Source organism: Corapipo altera, unplaced genomic scaffold, assembly GCF_003945725.1.
Source record: "Corapipo altera isolate COAL_440 unplaced genomic scaffold, ASM394572v1 2b, whole genome shotgun sequence".
NCBI lineage: Eukaryota > Metazoa > Chordata > Aves > Passeriformes > Pipridae > Corapipo > Corapipo altera.
In genome coordinates, this window is record NW_020884874.1 from 7785115 (window position 1) to 7805308 (window position 20194).

At 38.8% G+C, this 20194-nt stretch overlaps 1 protein-coding gene and 1 long non-coding RNA gene across 2 annotated transcripts in view; one reads left to right on the forward strand and one right to left on the reverse strand.

Moving 5' to 3' along the window:
* PDSS2 (decaprenyl diphosphate synthase subunit 2) overlaps nucleotides 1-20194 on the reverse strand; it is a 120172-nt gene that overhangs the window by 2504 nt on the left and 97474 nt on the right. The window contains exons 5-7 of the mRNA XM_027634198.1: nucleotides 16975-17148; nucleotides 14657-14788; nucleotides 9248-9283 (exon numbers count right to left, since the gene is read on the reverse strand). Coding sequence (XP_027489999.1) covers nucleotides 9248-9283; nucleotides 14657-14788; nucleotides 16975-17148 — 342 coding nt within the window. The remainder of the gene's footprint in view (nucleotides 1-9247; nucleotides 9284-14656; nucleotides 14789-16974; nucleotides 17149-20194) is intronic.
* Nucleotides 903-10549, forward strand: LOC113942977. The gene is made up of 2 exons (XR_003526136.1): nucleotides 903-1393; nucleotides 10289-10549. It is a non-coding gene; the product is annotated as an uncharacterized LOC113942977 (long non-coding RNA).

Here is a 20194-nt window from a genome sequence, read left to right on the forward strand (position 1 = left end):
ATTAAAATTTTTAAATATCTGGGAATTTCATACCTCAGCCGCTGCCTGAGAGCTTTTGTTCAGAACTGGCAAACCAGCCACTCACTCTTGTTTTCTGCAGTCAAAACCTGCATTTCATGAACACCAATCTTATCACCTGTTTTTGGAAACTGGCATAGGATGACACATGTTGAATGTGTGTCTTTTGTAATACAAGTTTCTATTTATAGACCACGTGATTACATGTGTCAGAGTGGACAAAAGGAAATTGTGTCAGCAAAATGTGTTAAACTATCATACTGAGCTACATCCATGCAAACTCCTCCTTCTCACTAAGGCTATGGAATTTGACAAAGGCTTGGTGATGCACCATATGAGAAAGAAAATATTTTCATGGAATAACAGATGTTTCAGGGCAAACTAGGTTAAATTTCTTATGAAATAACACAAAAATTAGAAACAAAACATGTTTTTTTCCCAGTACCTGAACTTAGCAGAAGCTCTAAACAGCAAACACTCTTATTAAAGGCATTTTTATCTTTAGTTATTATTTTTTCTTGAACAGCATCACGAGACTGCCACATTTTCCACTGTTACATTTTCCACTCTAAAATACAGGTGTTCCCAGACCAACTCTAGCCTGATGCCTCATGCCAGAGCCTGGGAATCAAGGCCAGGTGGATCTCTGGGATTTGATTATTCCAAAAGCATTAAAGCATTTCATGATCTTTAATGTGCCCCACCTGGCTTTCACAGCCATCTTACTTCACTGTACCAGCTTTTAAAAGAGGGGCTTTTCTTCTACAGTAACAAACTATACAAGGTTTTATAAGTCATGTTTTCCACCAATACACAGCTCATTGCTTCGTTTAAAAATACATCAGTATGACCTTACCTATCTAGTTAAAATAATGTAAAAATAAAAAAATCCTAAGATATGACCAAATGGAAAGTTACCCGCTTTCTATACACACTTGCATTCATACAGAATGAATGACACTTCTTATCTGAATACAAACTGGAGTGGATTCATTATCTGTATTTAAAGATGAAATTAGCTGAAAGCATATTACAGCACTTGAGTGTTCAAGTCCCAGTTCATAAAAATTTTATTCTCACTTCAGTTACAATCTTCCTGCACTGTGTGCTGGAAAGGAACTTGCCCCGAGGCATAAATGCATTGCACAGCTAATTCCACATGTCTTCTAATGAATGAGAATCAGCCACATATTCACGGCTCTGCAGCAAAGGTGGGATAGGTGAGACAGAGGCATGCTAGCAGTGTGAAAAGGTGTCTCTTTCCCTTTCTTTGAGGCACAACCTTGTGAGACAGTGGAACCCACACATCTTGAAGCAAACTCTGCTGATTTGCTAAAGCTTATTAAAGAGGATTAGCACGCCTTCTAATACTCATGTAAGTATATATTGGGATGTAAACAGCAAAGAAAATAGCTCCTAGAAAGTCTTCAGTTTGGTCAAAGGTCAGAGGAGCTTAGCTTAGGCATATGTATGATCGCACATATGTACCATGACTTAGTTGAAACAGCACAATCTGGAAAGGGGGAGAATCCTAACACAAGGACGCAATCCATTTACACGCTTGTCTTGAGTAAGTCCTTAGACACACATACTGCTTTGAAGCCCATACAATTGCAAAGCTCGTGTCAAACTATACGCAGAGAAATCACTATACAAAAATCAGACTAATTCGCTATTGAACATTTCCAAGCAAAGTTCAAGGAACGTCAAAACAAAAAATACCCACTCCTCTGGCAGCTCCTTTCTCAGCTTTTCAGTTAAAGATTATTGTATGAAATGAACAACTTACAGTCCTCAAAAACTTACCTCTTTTATATTCCATTTGCAGAAGTGGCTGGTCAACTCAAATGAGCATACACAGAGGCAAAGCAGTCTGAACTAACCAGACTGCATGCTACCTCTATCTCAGCTGGGGTTGTAAAAGAAAAAAAGGAAGTACAAATTTGGCATTTGGTAGTAGGATAGTTATTAGAGAAATACAGGAAATAACTCCATAGGAAAAAAAAGCTTCAGTAGCTCTGCTATATGCAAAACTCCCCTAATATAAGACTTTAGTTGTATTTTCCACTGCATTACAGTTACACTTTCAGACTCTCTCAAATTTTGACCTTCAATAGTTTTATGTAATGAACTTCACAAACTAAGAACATAGAATAAAAAACCAATGTATCCAGAATAGAGGTATTATTTTAAAACTTCATTTGGGTAGGAGCAGCTGATTTCTGCAGCAAATACCCAGAAAAGCAAAATGAACTGCTTTTATTTGTTACTTTATAAACTTTAATTAAGCTGCTTCATTAATTTCTTTGAAATAAAAGAGTCTGTTCTTTTAGTCTCTACTTACACGGCATCATTTTGTGCATATTTCCACTTGTAGGAACAATTTAATCCATGCAACCTTCTTCAGAACGACATTCAGTAATTAAAACCAAATACAAGTCAAAATACAGATTGCTTAGCTATACTTTTCTCCTGTTGAACTGTGAGATATGCTGGAATACTCCATTCTTATTTGTAAGCTTTTGTTCAGACCATGGGCACTACAGCCCTACTTTGTTCTAAAGGTGCTGAGACACCAAAAAATCACCAACTGGTGACTGGTTATTTAAATTCAGCTTATAAAGTAGTCTTCCAATAGCACAGCCAAGTTTAAACTCAGATGAGAAGTGATCTCCTTCACAGTATATCAGCACAGTTTTCTTCAGCATCTTCTGTTTTCCTCAACACATTCAGATACTGACCAGGCTTGACAGTTTTGCCTCATACAGATGAAGCTCAGAACCCAAAGTTTTACCTCTGAATGTTGTCCTATGATTCTAAGAACTAAAAAACCCAGCACCATCATAATCTTCACTGTCTTAAGATAATGAAAAAAAACCCTGTGCTGCCTAGATCATATGATACATAAAATTGTAGTGGATTCATATTTCTGCTCCTACTTTGAAGCATTAATGTTTAGAAGTCTTTTATTAAGTATTTTGGCACATTCATAAGGGATATTCTGCATTTGGATTAACAATCTCAATAGGATCTACACAGCTTTTAGAGTCTACAGGTTTGTTACAAATACAAAAAAAGTAATTAAATGGTGATGTTGAAACTCAAACCAACTGCTAGTTTCACATAGGGTACACAAGTACATCTAAAAGAATCTGCCCCTTACTTACCAGGCTTGACCACACTCCACTAGATTTAAATCAATGACCAACACACACCACATGCTATTTTTCTGGTGTTTCAGCTACACTCCTTTTCCTTCATAGTTAGTTATTGACACACTTTTTTTTTTTCTTGAAGTAGTGTGTCCTTAAAGCAAAGATCATAAACCACTTCTCAGGCTGTGTTAGCAAGTGTATACAGCAAGCAACTACTGCCCCTATTTGAGGCTGTTGGGACTGAGTCTGGAGTGCTGTGCCCAATTTTGGGCTTCCCATTAAGTGAAAGACATTGCTGCGCTGCAGCAAGTGCAGTGGGAGGCTACCCAGGTGATATGGGCCTGGAGCAGTACGTGCTCTGCAAGAAAATGCTGGAATTGTTTAGTTCAGCCATAAGAAGAGAAGGCTGTTACTACTGTCCCAACTACCTCATGGGCCAGGAGCCAGAACTGAGCTCTTCTCAGAGGTGTACATGGAAGGGATGAGAGGTAATGGGCACAGGTTGCAGCATGGGAAATGCTGATTAGACCCAAGGAAATTCTTTTCCATTAGGAGGGGGGTCAAGCACTGGTCAGGCTGTTCAGGTTGGCTGTGCAATCTCTGTCCTTGCAGATACTCAAAAGTTAACTGAGCAAACCCATATGGGCTCTGCTTTGAGCGAGGGGCTGGACCAGACAACCCTCAGAGGTCCCTTCAGACTTAAATTATTGTACGATTCTGTGAATAAAGTAGAGTTCAAAGTACTGTTTCCCAGTCCATTTGTTTCAAAAAGGCAAAGGGATCATTTCTCATCCGTACCACAGCAGTTAAGTATTTGCCTTTCAGACCAACTGCTCTGGATTGCTGTTGGACAGAACGGCTGGTCTGAGGGCAGTAAGAGGTCAAAGGGGCAAGCTAAGAACTGCTGGATTTTGGAGACTGAAGAATTAAAGGAGTCAAAAAGTAAGCAGGTGTTCAAGTACAGAGACAACTAATTTCAAATTCTCTCTGCTGAGACATTTCTGCCTCACTAGCCAAAGGAAAGAAGATTCCTTTCAGACAGTGCTACCTGTAGGGAACAACAAATCGGGGGCGGAGAGATTGTTGAGTATTTTGGCTGTACTAGACTTTATGTGCAATAGGAGAATGAGAACACTGAAATTCCTAATTTTTTTTTTTGCAATAGTCAAACTTAGGATTAATTATTTCAGTGGCAAGATATCAACAAGTAACTTCAGAATTTTTTATGTTGTTATTTTAGAAGAATGATCCTAAAACAGCTTAATTTTTTATATAATGAAATCTTCAAACACCATGCATTTTCTCTGATCTTGAAGTGAGCTAAAACATTCTACATTTTTGCAGTGCACAGTATTTGCTGAAATAAAAAGAAAACCCAAACCCCAAAATCTAAATTGATCTGTGGCTGAGTGACTGAACAATGCTATTAAGTGTATGCAGTGTTTTGCACTGGCTTTTCTAAATTTGTTTTCTCTTTTGTGGGAACAGCATGCTCAATACGCACTGGTGCTGAAATGCTACTTCAAAAAGGTATGACGTGTTTCACAGGTAGTAGATTAATTTTGTCAGGCTTTTTCCATTCTTTTCTAAGTACTTTGGAATGTTTCAGCAACCACTCCTGGAGTTTTTGTGGCTGGACATAGGCTTGTGCTCTATGTTCTCAAAACGGGCTGGACGATCACTTATTTGCATCACTTTGTAATGTCATAAGATTTTTTTTTTTTTTTAAATCTTTGTTGGCTACATGCAGAATATGTCAGCTGAAACTGGGGCAGTATTTATCCAATATTTTCTTAGAAATTTCTTCTGTACAAAGGTAAATAAATGCATCTTCAAAGGGCCCAGACACTTTGCAGAAACTTCCATAAGTAGAGTAGGATTTATTTTCCTTACTCATCTGACAAACAGAAGAATTTTCTTTTTACTTCAAACTAAAAGCTACACTATAAATGGGATGAGACCAAATCTGATGAGGGTTGCCCCCAGGAGCAGAGGAAGGATGGCCTGCTTACAAGGAGCACTGCTGTTACACACTTCTTATACTACACTTTGGCAAAAAATTATAAGTCAACCTGAGAGACGGAGTGATTGTACAGACTCTTTGTTGTTTTAGAAGAGATACCAACTCCTCTTCCTTAGGCCTTTCCGTGTCTTTCACACTGAACTTTTGAACAAGACCCACTAGCTTTTAAATCTAAACAATGGTACTTGTGATGACTTTTTACCAAAAAGCATAACTTCCTTAAATCCCATTAATGTAAAATGCATACACACAAGCAATCAACTTCATATTTATGCTAAAAAATGTGATGGTTGTTTGCTTTAGTGAAACAAAAGTTGCGCTGAACTCTCATACCAAAGAAGTGGGAAAATGCCCACTGACTATAAAGATGCAACTGGTTGTTGATACTGGATGTACACCTTGATAATTCAGACATTAATTCCAAAAAATAAGAAAATTGCTTAATCTGAATGGTTTTGGTTGCTTTTGTAATATTACTAAAACATCTAAAAAAACCCCATCTTCATTAAATCACTGACACTGGTTTTTCATTATATGTAACAAAAAGATCTAATGGCAGAGGTTGCTCCAAAACAAACAAGACAAATCTTCACAGAAAACCAACACAGCTCAAAAGCACCTACAAACAACAACCCTCTGTTCTTAACTCTTTGCTGCATTTCAGGAGCAAGAGAGTGAATAGTCTACCATCTACAGTCCCATGACACATCTCATGATGATTCTCTGGCATTTAAACAAATCCGTGGGACTACTGTCATTTACACCATGGGGCTGCACTGCAGCAGGATGAATGCACTCACCGTGGTGGTCAGCAGTGAAGTGAGGAAGGGCAGTCATGCACCTCTTGCTAACACAACTGGATGGTACTGTGTTAGTGTTATTTATTAGCTGCATGACAGTAGGCTACCACTGAGAAACCTCCTTTTTTCCAAATGTGACCTTTCCCATCTTTTTTCTCTTTCCTGCCAAATGGGAAATGCTCTTCCAGCACTGTACAAACTCTGCTCCCTGTGCTGGTGTCATGTATAACATTTCATATATATAATATTTCATATACAAATCAAGAAAGTATGTCACGGCATACTACATAGTATTTCCCATGCCAGTTTGCCTCTATAACAGACAGCAGAGCAAATGGACAGGGCTACAGTAAAAAAAAAAAAAAAAAAGTTTTGCTACATCCTCTTTCACTTAATTTATCTTTTATGAATATTGCGTTTAGAAAAATAACAAATCCTTGCATAGCATACTCACTGGCTGCAAAACCCAGGATTAATTTCTTTATTTAGTGTAATCTCATAATTTTTCTAGAGCCTTGGCCAGAAAACAAGAATTATTCCTGGCTTTCTCACTTCTGCTACTAGTTGTGCCCTTTTAACACTCATTTAACAAATCTGTATAACGCCAAGCACCATCAAGGCCTTGACTTCAGAGAAGTTTTAAATCATTATTATCAAACGGTAACAAATTGACAATCTCAATTTGCTGTTTCAGAATTACACATCTTATCTTGCATGCAAAGTAGATGTAAAATGGGTAAAAGCTTTTTGACTTCAAAAAGTCTGAGATATTTGCCACATACAAATGAGGGTGACAGGAAAGTTGCTGTTTCTTTCAATGACACACATGAATTTCGTCCCTGCCATACATTGGTACTTTCCCTTTTGTTAGCTGAGAAACCCCACTAAAACAGCTGAAATTACTTTTTCATCTCTGTAAGAGACTTTCAAACACCACAATGATGTATCAATAATTTGCCTGGATGTGGTGTGATGGTGTAGGAAAAAACAGAGTGAAACATTCAGATACTAATGTGAGAAAACACATTCAGAAACAGACCTTAATCCTTTTGTGATAGCAAAGTCCTTCTGATAAAAAGATTGAGCAAAGCTGGGAGAAAAAAACCTAAAAAATTTGCAGAACATAGTGAACTTATTGACATGACAGTCTCAGACCTAATGAAATTCATACAAAGTATTTCACTGCTACATTTGTGTCAGAGACCTCACTAAACTTGCTAGGACAATTCAGATTTTTTTGTCTGTGAAAGAAATCACGGATACCACTTTAATATAATATGCATCAGAAGAACAATTCAAAATTCTTAATCGGTCTCAAAATTGAGATATTTTGGACACTCAGTGAGAAACAAGCCCCCTGCTTTGATTAGAAATGTTAAAGTAATTCTAGCAACTGAATAGAAAGATGAGAAAGGACTGTGATGCTGAGAAGAAAAGACTGAGCATTGTGCAAAACACAAGGAAAAAAGGTAACACAGTAAAGAGCAAAAGAATAAATACTACTTTGTACTGCACACACTCTCTACGTACTGGCCAAGTTACTCTGCTGGGGTGACCTACAGGTTACTGAGTTCATTTAGCATGGATGTAATTAATGACAACTTTTATATTAAAAAAAGAAACATAGAAAAGAAGGATTTGACATCATAGTTTTAAAACTGACGTCTACAAAAACCAAAGTTGATTACTGTTTGAGTTCACAAAAACCATGTAGAATTTTTCACTATCATTATTAAACTCATAATAGCTGTGCTTGTGCAAGAGATAATTACCCGAAGCTAATAAAAATCACGTGCTTTCTGCCAGAAGTCAGTTGCTCAAAATACAAAACTCAAAGGGTTTTTTCTCCTTCCTTACCTTTTTTCCAAGTGTCCAAATTGCCTAAGCATACTATAAGTTTTTAAATTTCATATGTAGGATCCAAGACAGGAAATAATTTCAGTCAAAACACAGAATACACTGACAAATGTTTAATTTAGTAAAGCAATTTTAGATGCTTTTCCTCCCCCCTCTTGTTTTTAAAGTACGGGAATGACATTTTATGGACCACAGTTGTAACAATTAAAAGGAGAAAACCCCTTCTGGACTTACAAAAGCAAGTGGCCTGGCTTAAACATTCACAGAAGTGCCTCACAGACATATTTGAAGAATATATTTAGTGCTCTCAGTGGTGATTTAGAAAAAAGAAAACTGATACAACTGTGACTGTTGTAGAGAAAAACCTAAAAGCACAATGATTTTAAGTAGCAAGGTAAGGTTAAGATCCTTTTTAAGTTCTAAGAGGAAGGACAGAGTTTTTCTAATAATCCAAATCACAGTTTTTCTTAATACAGAATAATTTAAATAATCTGACCTGTACTTGTGTGTTAGCCTTCCATACTAGCAGCAATCAGTCAGAGCTGTAACACTCTTCAGGTCCCAATTCAAGAAGCAATTCTCAATCACGCATGTGGCTCAATAATGTATATATTATTTCCCACTGATGCTGGAGATAACTGACTGGGCCTTCACAATCTACTCAAGACTCGGAACAAGTCATACTCAGTGAGCTGGGGACACGATGTCATCATCTGTCTCTACCACAACCATGTTGTGCTCAAATATTTAACCAGGGGGAACCTTTTCAGCCATCTCCTGCAGCTCTCTAAGAGCTTTAGGGTGTCCCAGCTACTTCCAGCTACTTAGTCAGGTCTGCCTTTATTATAGAGGAGCAGCAAATATAGTGGTGACTTAGCCAAAAGTTGTAATGGGGACTGGAAGAAACACAAACTATTATAAAATGTGTATGTATATTTTTTAATAGATGGCTTGGAACTAAGGCAAGATTTAAAAAAAAATTAGCAGTATACTCTACCAAAACAGAGAGACCAGTGATAGGATCTAACCTGCAAATGACTTTAAGAAAAAAAGACAGAAAAAGCCATCAGAATCTTGGTTTCAAAACCAAGTTTGGGGAAGTAAATGGGAGAAATAACAGCAAAAATGATTATTCAATGTCTACTAATTATTAAATTACTATTATTAAATACATTATTAAAATTCTATCATTAAATAGATACATTTGATAGTTACAGTACAGCTGTTACTGGCTTTTTAAAATCAAGAAATGGCATGAGCCATTTTTCTCCCTTCATATACACATGCACAAATTATAGCCTAACTTTGATAAGGAAGTCTCCTTCAATTGTCAAGAATATCCTTGAAAATATTTTAAAAATATTAAAAATTAATTATAAATGTAATTTACCAACCTTTTTGTAGTCCATTATGTTTCCTTTTCCTTGTGCCTTAAAAAGAAAGAGATTTTATATAAGACATTATATACTACAAACTAGAGTTGCAAGAATAAAGAATGTAATTAAAAGAGCTACTACTTTAAACATAACCGACTTTCTCTAGGAATCTGATACAGAAAACCTTAAAACACAACTAAATGTGTTACCAGCTTATACAACATGGTTCTTTTTCAGATGAGAGCTGCAGATACTTAATGTAATTTTTAGGGTTTTTTATTATGACTTGTAGTTAAACATTTGTTGAATCCAAAATGTTTTGGTCTTAAGAGATCTTGCTGTTTGCATTAATTAATCTTTCCCATGAGATTTCGAAATAAGCTATACTCCATATCAGCAACAACAGGACTTATTTTCTTAAAAGAGAACTCTGTATATCTACAGTGATTTGCGCTAGGTAATAGTCTACAGTTTTCAAAAGGGGATGTTGGATGCTGTCAGTGCTCTTACACCTGGGCTAGAGGTGCTTTTTGGTTTAGAATTGTATTTAAACTTCAGCATCACCAGAGAGAGAGAGAGAGAGAGAGAGAGAGAGAGAGAGAGAGATACAACCTGTAACTCCCAATACTTAAAGAAATATGAATAAACTTTACATTTCTTCTTGCCCAGATGCAGGCAAGTACATAGTAGACCCTGAGACAGCTCAGTTACTTAGAGCATGGAGCTAATAACACCCAAGGTTGTGGGTTTGATCCCTGTACAGGTCATTCACTTAAGAGTTGGACTCTATAATCCTTGTGGGTCCCTTCCAATTCGGAATACATAGATCCTGATGAATATTTGCAGAGATCCAACTTCCTCAATTTTGTTACAGGATGATGTAGACAGGAAGATGTTTTTCTCAGTGGTAGTGCTCTGACAGAACCAGAGCATTCCCGCTTAACCACCCTGAAAGCCCTTCCCTGAGGTCAGATCCAGTGTTATTATCACTTCATTCAACTGCAGCTCTTCTTTTTTCAGGTACATTAAAGAAAAAATCACCTGTTTCTTTCCCTCTAGCTTCCACAGGGAAAGACCACAAATCTCAGTTCTTCTGGAATGTGTCTCCTGAAAAGATGTAGTTTAGGACCACTACCTCTCCATGTCCTCTGTGGGCACTTGAGAGATCAGCCAAAAGGAGCAGACAACAGCCACAAGGAGAAGAGCTGAAGCCCACACTGAAGAGGAACACTGTGTGGCAAGCACAGTTTTAAAGAATTGTTGCCAAGATGGCACAGATTTGGAAAATAAATTAATTTTTGTACAGGAGGAAAAATAAAATAGAGAAAAGAACCCTTGAGAGACTAAACAAATGGAAAATGAAGGAAAACAGTAGATAACAGAGCTGATTCCTCTGAAGGAGAAAGGTGACTGATCCACCAAATCTCTTTGCTTCTCTCTTTAATCTTCTCAAGACGCAGTTTTTCCGGAATGCATATTAAGAAAACAGCCTGATAGAACTTGGGAGTAGCAAAACTACTGCCAATAACTGCTTCCTTATCTGTGTATTCCCATCACTTTGATTTGCCAACTTTTATTCACCTGGTTGGATCTTTCAGCTTCTTCAAAATATATCTAGTAGTGATACTGTATATCAGTACACACCAGAAGCATGTTCCTTAACAAGTGATTGTCTATATGCAGATTCACACTGCAGCAGAGAATCTGACAACATGTTTTTTGGAAGATATTTTTTGGTCTCAGCAATACCAGAAGAGGTGTGCTCCCCCTGCCTCCTCCTGCTCTTATAACCAACAACAAGAATATTTCCTCATGATCTGTTCCTGTCAAGCATTCAAGTCAATGGCAGTTGTGCTTCTCCAAGCAGCAACCTTATCCAATCTGTCTCCAAAGCCTTCTTTACTACAACTGCATAGTTGTAGTAACTTTGCTTTTTGCTTTTTTTTTGCTTTTTACCCTCACAGCAGTTTGACTCTGACTTTTTCTGACTCTCATCTCAGACACACAGATCTTTTTTACCTTTTACATCAGACTTGCTGGTTAAGCTTCTGACATGGACTGAGTGGACTGCATGTGCTTTAGCTATTTAAACCATACAAATGACATTGCACAAGAGGGTGGCTTATGAGCACTGCCAGTATGATGAAGTCTCTGGTTTGAGTGCTTGGCCAACACTGAATGTCACACAGTGAAAGTGACTATGGATGATATCTCAAAGAGCTTGTAGTTAATGAAAGATGATTTTCCTTTCTAAACCAACACAAGTGAAGAAAGGTTCCTGAGTGAGATATTCTATGTTGCAGTGAGTAGTTAGTTGAGTAGTATGGTATCATCATCATCATGGCTGGGCTTCGAGAACGAAGATTTGGGAAAGGCTCTATCCACATTTGTTACAAGCACACTGGTGGCTAATAAGGCCAATATAAGATAGACATGTCCGACTGCAAAAGGCACAGCAGAAAGACTCCTTAGGTGGTATATTCTGCAAGACACGATTCTTTCTGCATTGTCTTTTCTCCTCGAGAGTGATCCTGCGTGCGTTCTCAAAAGAAGCAGCAGCGTTATAGATGGCGTGTCTCCAGGCCTCCTGATTTGAGGCCAGAGTAGACCAGTTATGGTGATCAATATAGCCAAGGCTGAGATGTTGTTTCAGGGAGTCCTTGTATCTTCTCTTCGGGGCTCCTCTCTTGTGGCAGCCAGTGGCAAGTTCACCATAGAGCAAGATCTTAGGGAGGCGGTGGTCCTTCATCCTTGAGATGTGTCCTGCCCAATGCAGCTGTGTTCTCAGTAACATGGCCTCAATACTTGTGACTGCTGCTTGTTCTAGAACAGATGTATTGGTCACATAATCTGACCAGTGGATGTTTAGGATTTTACGGAGGCAGCGTTGATGGAAGCTTCTAGGAGTCGCAGGTGGTGGCAGTAGATGACCCACGATTTGGAACCATATAAGAGAGTAGACAGAACAATGGCTCTGTAAACAGTGATCTTGGTACTTTTCTTCAAGTGTTTATTGTGCCATACTCTTTTATGGAGTTTTCCAAAAGCACTATATGCCTTTGCTAACCTGTTGTCTATCTCTGCATCAATCTTACCATCTGAGGAGATGAGGCTGCCTAGGTAATTGAACTGCTGGACTGATTTGAACTCTGATTGGTCAATGGTGATACGGAGATGATGGAAGACTTCCTGAGGTGCAGGTTGATAGAGAACTTCTGTCTTCTTTAAGCTGACTTCCAACCCAAAGAGCTCAGCAGCATCTGCAAAGGAGGATGTTAAATGCTGCAGAGCTGCTTCTGTGTGGGCCACAAGGGCGGCATCATCAGCATAAAGCAGCTCCCGGACAAGATGATTTAAGGTCTTCGTGTGGGCCTTCAGTCACCTTAGGTTGAAAAGGCTTCCACCAGTACGGTATCGAATGTGGATACTGTCCTGATCATCAAGGTCTGCCGAGACCCTTTGGAGCATCATGCTGAAAAAGATTGTGAATAGGGTTGGTGCAAGAACGCAGTCTTGTTTCACTTTCAATTAGAAAGGGCTCAGAAAGTGCATCACCATATCTGACTTGGCCGTGCTGATCCTCATGGAGTGAGATGATCATTTTAAGGAACTTTGGGGGACATCCTAAACATTCCAAAATCTGCCATAGACCTTTTCTGCTCACAGTATCAAAAGCCTTGGTGAGATCAACAAAGGTTACACAGAGAGCTTTATTCTGTTCCCTACACTTCTCTTGCAGTTGTCTGAGAACAAACACCATGTCTGTGGTGCTCCTGTTGGCTCTGAAACCACATTGGCTTTCATGTAGAATTCCTTCTGCTATAGCGGGTATTAGTCTGTTCAAGAGTATTCTTGCCAGGATTTTGCCAGCAATGGAGAGCAGAGTAATACCACGGTAATTTGAACAGTCTGATTTAACTCCTTTCTTCTTATACAAAGTGATGATGACCGCATCATGAAGGTCTGAACACTTTAGGTATAGTAAATACCATGTATAAAGTATACATACGTATATGTATAAATGTATGAAGTAGCAGTAGACAGTAAATACTTCTGCATAGTACATGTCACTTTGCACTCTGGCTTCCTTCACAAAGAACTGCTTTGTTGTTTCTATAATGCCCATTTTTGGTATGAAAATTTAGTAAGCAGACAGACAGCACTCCTGGAGTCCTGCAATCTCCTCTAGATTCTGTAGATGGGAAATTGTTTCAAAGTTTTTATACACCGTGTTGTGGAAATACCATTATTCTCCAACTGCAATAACCCAAATCCATTTACATTCGACTCACATATGGGCCTTGTGTTGTGACTGTAAGATTCCAAAATTCTTTGTCACGCATTGTGAACTACCAGCCCGTAACTTCAAAATGACAATAGGTTTGCTTCACCTTAAGATTCCCCAACTCCACACCACTGTACAGCTGTAGATTCTGCATATACTTCCCAGAATTTTACTGCTGAAGGGACTATGCCCCTTGCTTTCATTATGTGAAGGCAGGCTGCAACCTGGCCATCATGAATGCAGAATGAGGCAAAGGCTCGGACTCCATCCCCTGTACCCAAGAGTCTTGCTTTTAAACCAGCAAGGAAAGGAGCCATTCAACCAACACATCTTGAATGAATATGCTTGCACAGAGCCAACTTCTTATTGAAGGCAGCAGCCTTTTTAACAAAAAATCTGTGTAACTACAAGCAGGAGTTTCCAAATGGCAGTCATGATTGTTGTTTAGACAGACAAAACATGCCCAACTGACGAGTGTTTAATTTTGGCCATTTCAGCGCTTCCCCCTCCTTTCCCTTCTTGCTGCCTTCTACAGTTACCTATTTGTGTTTCAGAAACATCCAAGAAGCTATTCATGGACCTGATTCCTGCTGTGGTACAAGACAGCTACCACATAGCTATCTTATTGCCTTCCTCATCTAAGGGTTAGAGGAAAAAAATAGCTGAATAAGAGAACAAAGAATAAGGATATCAGATCTCACAAATATTTTGTAGTAGTCTAAAAGCCAAGTCCCCCAAATCTTTCTCCTTTCATCCAAAATTACTGCTCCCAGAGTCAAGTTGGCAGAAGGAAATGTGTCTACCTTTCAAGCACTGTGATTGTTGAAGTTCTTCGCTTTAAACTGCCAGTGAAAGTAGCTTTAAACTAAGATGTGGGACTGCACAAGTATTGCAGAGGACCAGACATAAGTTCCACATAAATGAACCTGTTTGTTACACTGACACACAAAAGTTTGACAGAGCTTGACTGTCAGGTCCCTAGATTTCCCCTACATCTTGAAAGCATGGAAGAGAGAGATAGTAAGCATTGGAGAGCATAGGTAAACCTGTTGTTAATTTCTAAGTTTCTCTGAAGATCAAAAGTACGGATAGGAAGAGATAAATGGCAAAACCAGGAAATTCTAAACAATGCTTCAATTTACCTCTCTAATCTGCTTAATCCATGCCTCCCTTCCAAGGAATTCCTGATGAAGGATTGCAGGAGCAGAATTCAAACTGAAGGCCATTGTGTCACTCGAACTTTCTTTAACAAACGGCTGAAGGTCTGAATGTAGCTGAAAGAGAAGAACACATTTCTTCAGTTCCCAGGAACAGTCTACATATCCACCCATGCACCAAACTGAGGTCCATATCCTGATTCTACACCTACTCACCACTTTCTGCTTTGACACTTGTACTTTGGTTGCACTTTTTCAAGTTTGGGGAAGGGACAGAAAGATGTTGTGAAACCATTGCACTGGTGGAAAGCTGTGGTAATGAGAAGCATGTATAGAGTCTGCAAAGACATGGGTAAAGGACAGCTTACAGAGCTGGGCAAGCCATAGGACATAGCCATGTAGGAAGCTGTGGAGTGTCAGGAAGCATTAAAAATATAAATGACCCAGTCTTTGGTGGGAAGAAGATCAGTTTTTAATCTGTGCAGGGTAATACATTCTACTTTACAGTACCTGAGGAAGCCGATGCAGTATGACCTTCCTTCTGACAAAGGAAATGCTACATAGCTAGGAGCTTTCTATGAAAATTATGCAATCCTTTATACATAACTATGTGTCAATAGTGAATACATTAATATTAAAGCATCCACAAAACATTAAGGCTATAGCTGCACTACAAGCAATTTTCTGGTAGAATTGTACCTAGTAATAGCATACAGTGGCATTTCTATGGCAGTAAAACTGTGCTTTATAAAACCACTTCCTTCTCCTGTAGGAACTAGAAACTATCTAAATCAACTCAGCTGAAGTACATGAGAGGCCTGTCTGCCTGTCTCAAGCTACGGCTAATCTTGCAAGTGGTGCAATACAACAGGAACAGATCTTTAGGGCAAAACAAGAGTGTCAAGGATCTGAGTTCCCCACTATGTGTTTTCCTTTGGACTAGCAGTAGCTGCAGACTGAAAGTCTTCTAGTGGAGGTCAGAAACCTTCTGTGGGAAATCCTACTACTGTAAAGGTGCGGGCTGCTCCTGTCCAGATCTGGTGGCCTCCCTCCTTATTCTCAAGCTGCCCCCTCTGGAAGTTACCTCCACAGCAGGTCATTTAGAAGGGAATGCAAGCAGGTCCTTCTGCCACTGCAGCTCGTGGCTCAGCTCACATGCTGCTGCAGGCAGTTGAGCCTCACAGTACAAATCTCTGCATGGTGGCAGTCAAGATCCAACACATCATGTACAGACTGGGAAAAAAGAGGCTGGAGATCAGCACTGTGGAAAGGGACCTGGGTGTTCAATGGCAAGTTGAATATGAGTCAGCAGTACCCTGGTAGCCAGGAGGGCCAACTGTGTCCAGGGGGGCATCAGGCAAAGCATCACCAGCTGGTCAAAGGAGGTGATTGTCCCGCTCTGCTCTGCACTGGTGTAGCCTCACCTTGAACAGTGTGTGCAGTTTTGGGCATCATAACATCAGAAAGATATAAAGCTATTGGAGAGTGTCCAAAGGTGGGCAATGAAGACGGGGAAAGGCCTTGAGGGGAAGCTGTGTGAGGAGTGGCTGAGGTCACTTGGTCTGTTCAGCCTAAAGAAGAGGAGACTGAGGAGAGGCGTCATTGCAGTCTACAACCTCCTCATGAGGGGAAGTGGAGATGCAGGTACTGATCTCTCTCGCAATCAGTGACAGGACCCAAAGGAATGTCCTGAAGGGGAGGTTTAAACTGAATTTTACGGAATGAGGTTAAACCTCAGGGGAGGTTTAAATTGGATTTTATGGAATGGTTCTTCACCCACAGGTGGTTGGGCACTGGAGTGGGATCCTCAGGGAAGTGGTCATGGCACCAAGCCTGACAGAGTTCAAGATGTGTTTGGACAATGCTCTCAGGCACATGGTAGTATTCTTAAGGTTGTTCTGTGCAGGGCCAGGAGCTGGACTCAATGACCCTTCCAACTCAGGATATTCTATGACATGCTTCCTTCTGCAACTTTTGCTACTGGGATTGTGGCTTTAGGAAGAATGTAGGAGCAGGTAAGGTAAAGTTTTAAGCTGCTGCAGAAAGATGTGCTACAGGGACATTAACAGAAGCTTGAATGTAATGAATTACTTGGCCAGGAGTGTGATTTTGCTAGTTCGCAAGCACTGTTCATACCAGCAGTTTCCACAAACATCTTCACACCAGGCAGCAGTAAAATCTCTCAACAATGACCTGCTGGCAAAAGTCTACAGCATAGTGGCAGTATATAACAGAGCTCAAGATCAACACATCTTACAAGCCTTGCTGTATTTAAGGTCCCAGAACCTAAGGAAAAAGCATACCTTATGACTCATAGACATATGCTTCCCATACTGAAATGCCATGTCCTGAATCTCAGTGCTGTGCTTTGCTAGCTCCATTGCAGCCTGGCAGCTCTTTGCCAGCAAGGCACTATGTGACAGGAAGACCTGCTCCTTCCACCGAGATATGCCAATATCATCTGTAAGACAGTTCTCCTGAAAATGAAACAAAGGCTAACATGAAAACACCAAAACTGCAGATGTGTCAGCTCACAGAGATGAACAGTGTGGCACAGGTGAATAATGTGGTAAGTAACAAAACAAACGAAAAACTCTGGGTGCCATGATGCCAAATAAAGATAGGTGGTTTTTAGGGATGATTAGAGAAAAGTATCAGAATAAATATACTGGCAGCTTCAAACAAAAACCTTTTTCATTTTCTGCTCAAAAAGAGCAATGCAAAATATGTGGAGTTGTCAACAGATTCAGTATAAATCTTTTCTTAATGACTGTATCATTTTCTTAATGACTGAACATTAACAGCCAACTACATCCCTCATGAGGGACTGGGGAGTTAAAAAAAATGCAAACAAAACTCCAAAACAACAATAACAAAACAAATCCCAAAAGTAAAACCCCCCAGAGTACACCTACACTTCAGCCCCTTACCAGTTACCAAGAACCAATAATCCCAAACAAACTTGAGAAGTCCCTACAATTTCTCCTTTGTGGTCAAGAAAAAAACACATTACAAAAGGTATTAAATATTCTTATAGACTGCATTGAAAAAATGAAGGGCTGCAATGGATGATTTGTACCTCTTCTACTCCCATATTAAGGATGGGGAATGACTGAATGTTTTAAAGTTGCGATTTAGAAGTGTCAGGTATTAACTTTCTCAGAGGCTGACAGAGATCTCAATGATACCTCTATTGAACTTTATCACCTTGACTGTAAGGTCAGAAATGCTCAACCATTCTCAAAACCTTTTATATCCAAAATATTAATTTGGGTTACTTTTCACAAAGCATTTTTTAATTAAGGCAAATAAAATACTTTCTCCCCAAACCCAAATTCAAATGCCATTTCTTATAAGGTGTTAATATGGCACTATTTCACTAACGGGTCTTCAAAGATAGACATGACTTTCATCTGTCTCACATACGTGATACTGTCACACCTTTAGGTACTCTCTAAAGAGAGGAAAAAATAAAAGACCAAAACCTGAAAAGACCACAGTTGTTTTACTTAGAAAAAAATAAAATTAGCAATGAGAAGCAACAGAAAAAAAATTTCAAGCATATAAATTTTGTAATTTTTCAGTTCAGCTAAATCTGTAGCTCACATTAAGCCAAAAGATATTCTTTAAAAGAGTAATAAAAAACCCCTTTTATATAACAAGCTTTTCCCCTCAAAGTGATGGCAATTAAACTACTTAGAAATGAGCAAGAAGTAATTCTGTGTGACCCTATAGTTTTCTAGCAAGGTATTATCTGTCATGAAATCAGTAACAAATGAAATAGAATCCATCCGTTCGGCTCTAATTTTCCTCCCTTATGGATATCACCCAGAAGTGCTGTGTTACAAGGGAGAGGATAATTTGAGACTAATGGAAGAAGTAGGAGAATTCTGCAACGCCAAGTAACACAGAGCTATATCAAAATGTCTTTGCTTTCAGACATACTATTAAGTTATACAAGGAAAGTGAAGAACAGAGAAACCACATGTTTGCTATTATGCATATGACAACTTACAAAGTCAAGCCTAAACTTTCCTCGTGTTTCAGTATTTTTGTTTTAATATCTTAACTCATCCCAGAGCATCTGCAAATTCCCATGACTGGCAAAATGTCAAAATGAGCATTTAATTCAAGTAGTTCCGCATATATCAAGTCTCTTTTTTTCCACTCAGATATAGATCAATTTATTTGAAATTTAAAATCAGGAGCTCTTGGAAGACGAAACACAATCTTTTCCTTAACAACCAATCTGCTCAGTGAAAAAACAGTATTTACTAAAATTCGCTGGATGATATTGAAAATTGGCAGAGATTTTTATAATCATTTGTTCTGAATCCAAATAAGACAAAAATACTCTAGAAAAGTACCCTTAAACAATTTTGAAGTTTTAAAAAAAAAACATCTTTCAGAAGACCCCAACTTGAAAATATTTGCTTCCTGGAGCCTTTGAGCAGCAAGAGAAATGCAGACATTATCAAATATCAACTACGGGAACTGAAGAAGCTTAAACAATTATTGCAACTCAACATATACAAGGAAATTAATTCTATGATTTGCTATAAAATCATATGCTTAAACGAGTTGGAATTCCATAACCAGATCGAAAATGATGGCACAAAAAGTTACTGTCCACTAAATGAACATCATGTAGAAGCTTCAAGCATCTAAAATGGACACATATTTGAAGATACAGTATTGAAATCTTAAAAAACATAACTACTGTAAATCCCTGGGTTACAGAAACAAGCCAGTTGTAAAAAGGCATTATGTCCGTATGGATGTGCCTTAGCATATGAACTTGTATGACAGAATATAGCTGATTTAAAACACAGTACCCCTTCTGACCACACCCCCCTAAATCTTCTGTTGTTTAAGAAGGCAGACACAACCTTTCTTCAGCAAAGTTTTTCAACAATGTCATTTTTTCCCAAGCTTAACTTATATTGTACACAGAGTGTCCACCAACCACACTACATTCATATGTAGGACAAGATCTAAACACTATTGAAAAAACAAAAAGGGAAGACCAAAACTAGTTCTAGATTGCAAAAGCTGTAAAATCTGACATCATGACAGTGTTTACTACTTTTAGAGAAATTTTCACTGCTTTTTAAGCTTTGTTTTGTTTTGTCAGCAGTGGGTATAAAAGTGGACACTAATATGCTCAGAAGACTCCTTAGTCCTTCATATAAAAGCCTTTTCTAACTCAAATTAATTCCAGCTGTAGTTGACAGTGCTCAGACAATTGATTAACTAATGCCTGGGATCTCATTCACAAGTTCTGTCGCCCAAAACTGGTCCAGATCACAACCATTCCTGATGCTGTCTGGGTGGCAGAAACTGGAAGAAGGGAGTTGAACCCCTCACCATCACCAGAAGAAAACAGCCAACTCCAGATACAGTTTGCATAATGTCAGTATGGGAATACAGGGAAAATATACAAATCCAACTCTGTCAATCATCGTTTCCTATGGGAAATTAAGAACAGCTGAGGGTGCTCCTATTTTACTATCAGCAAGGTCG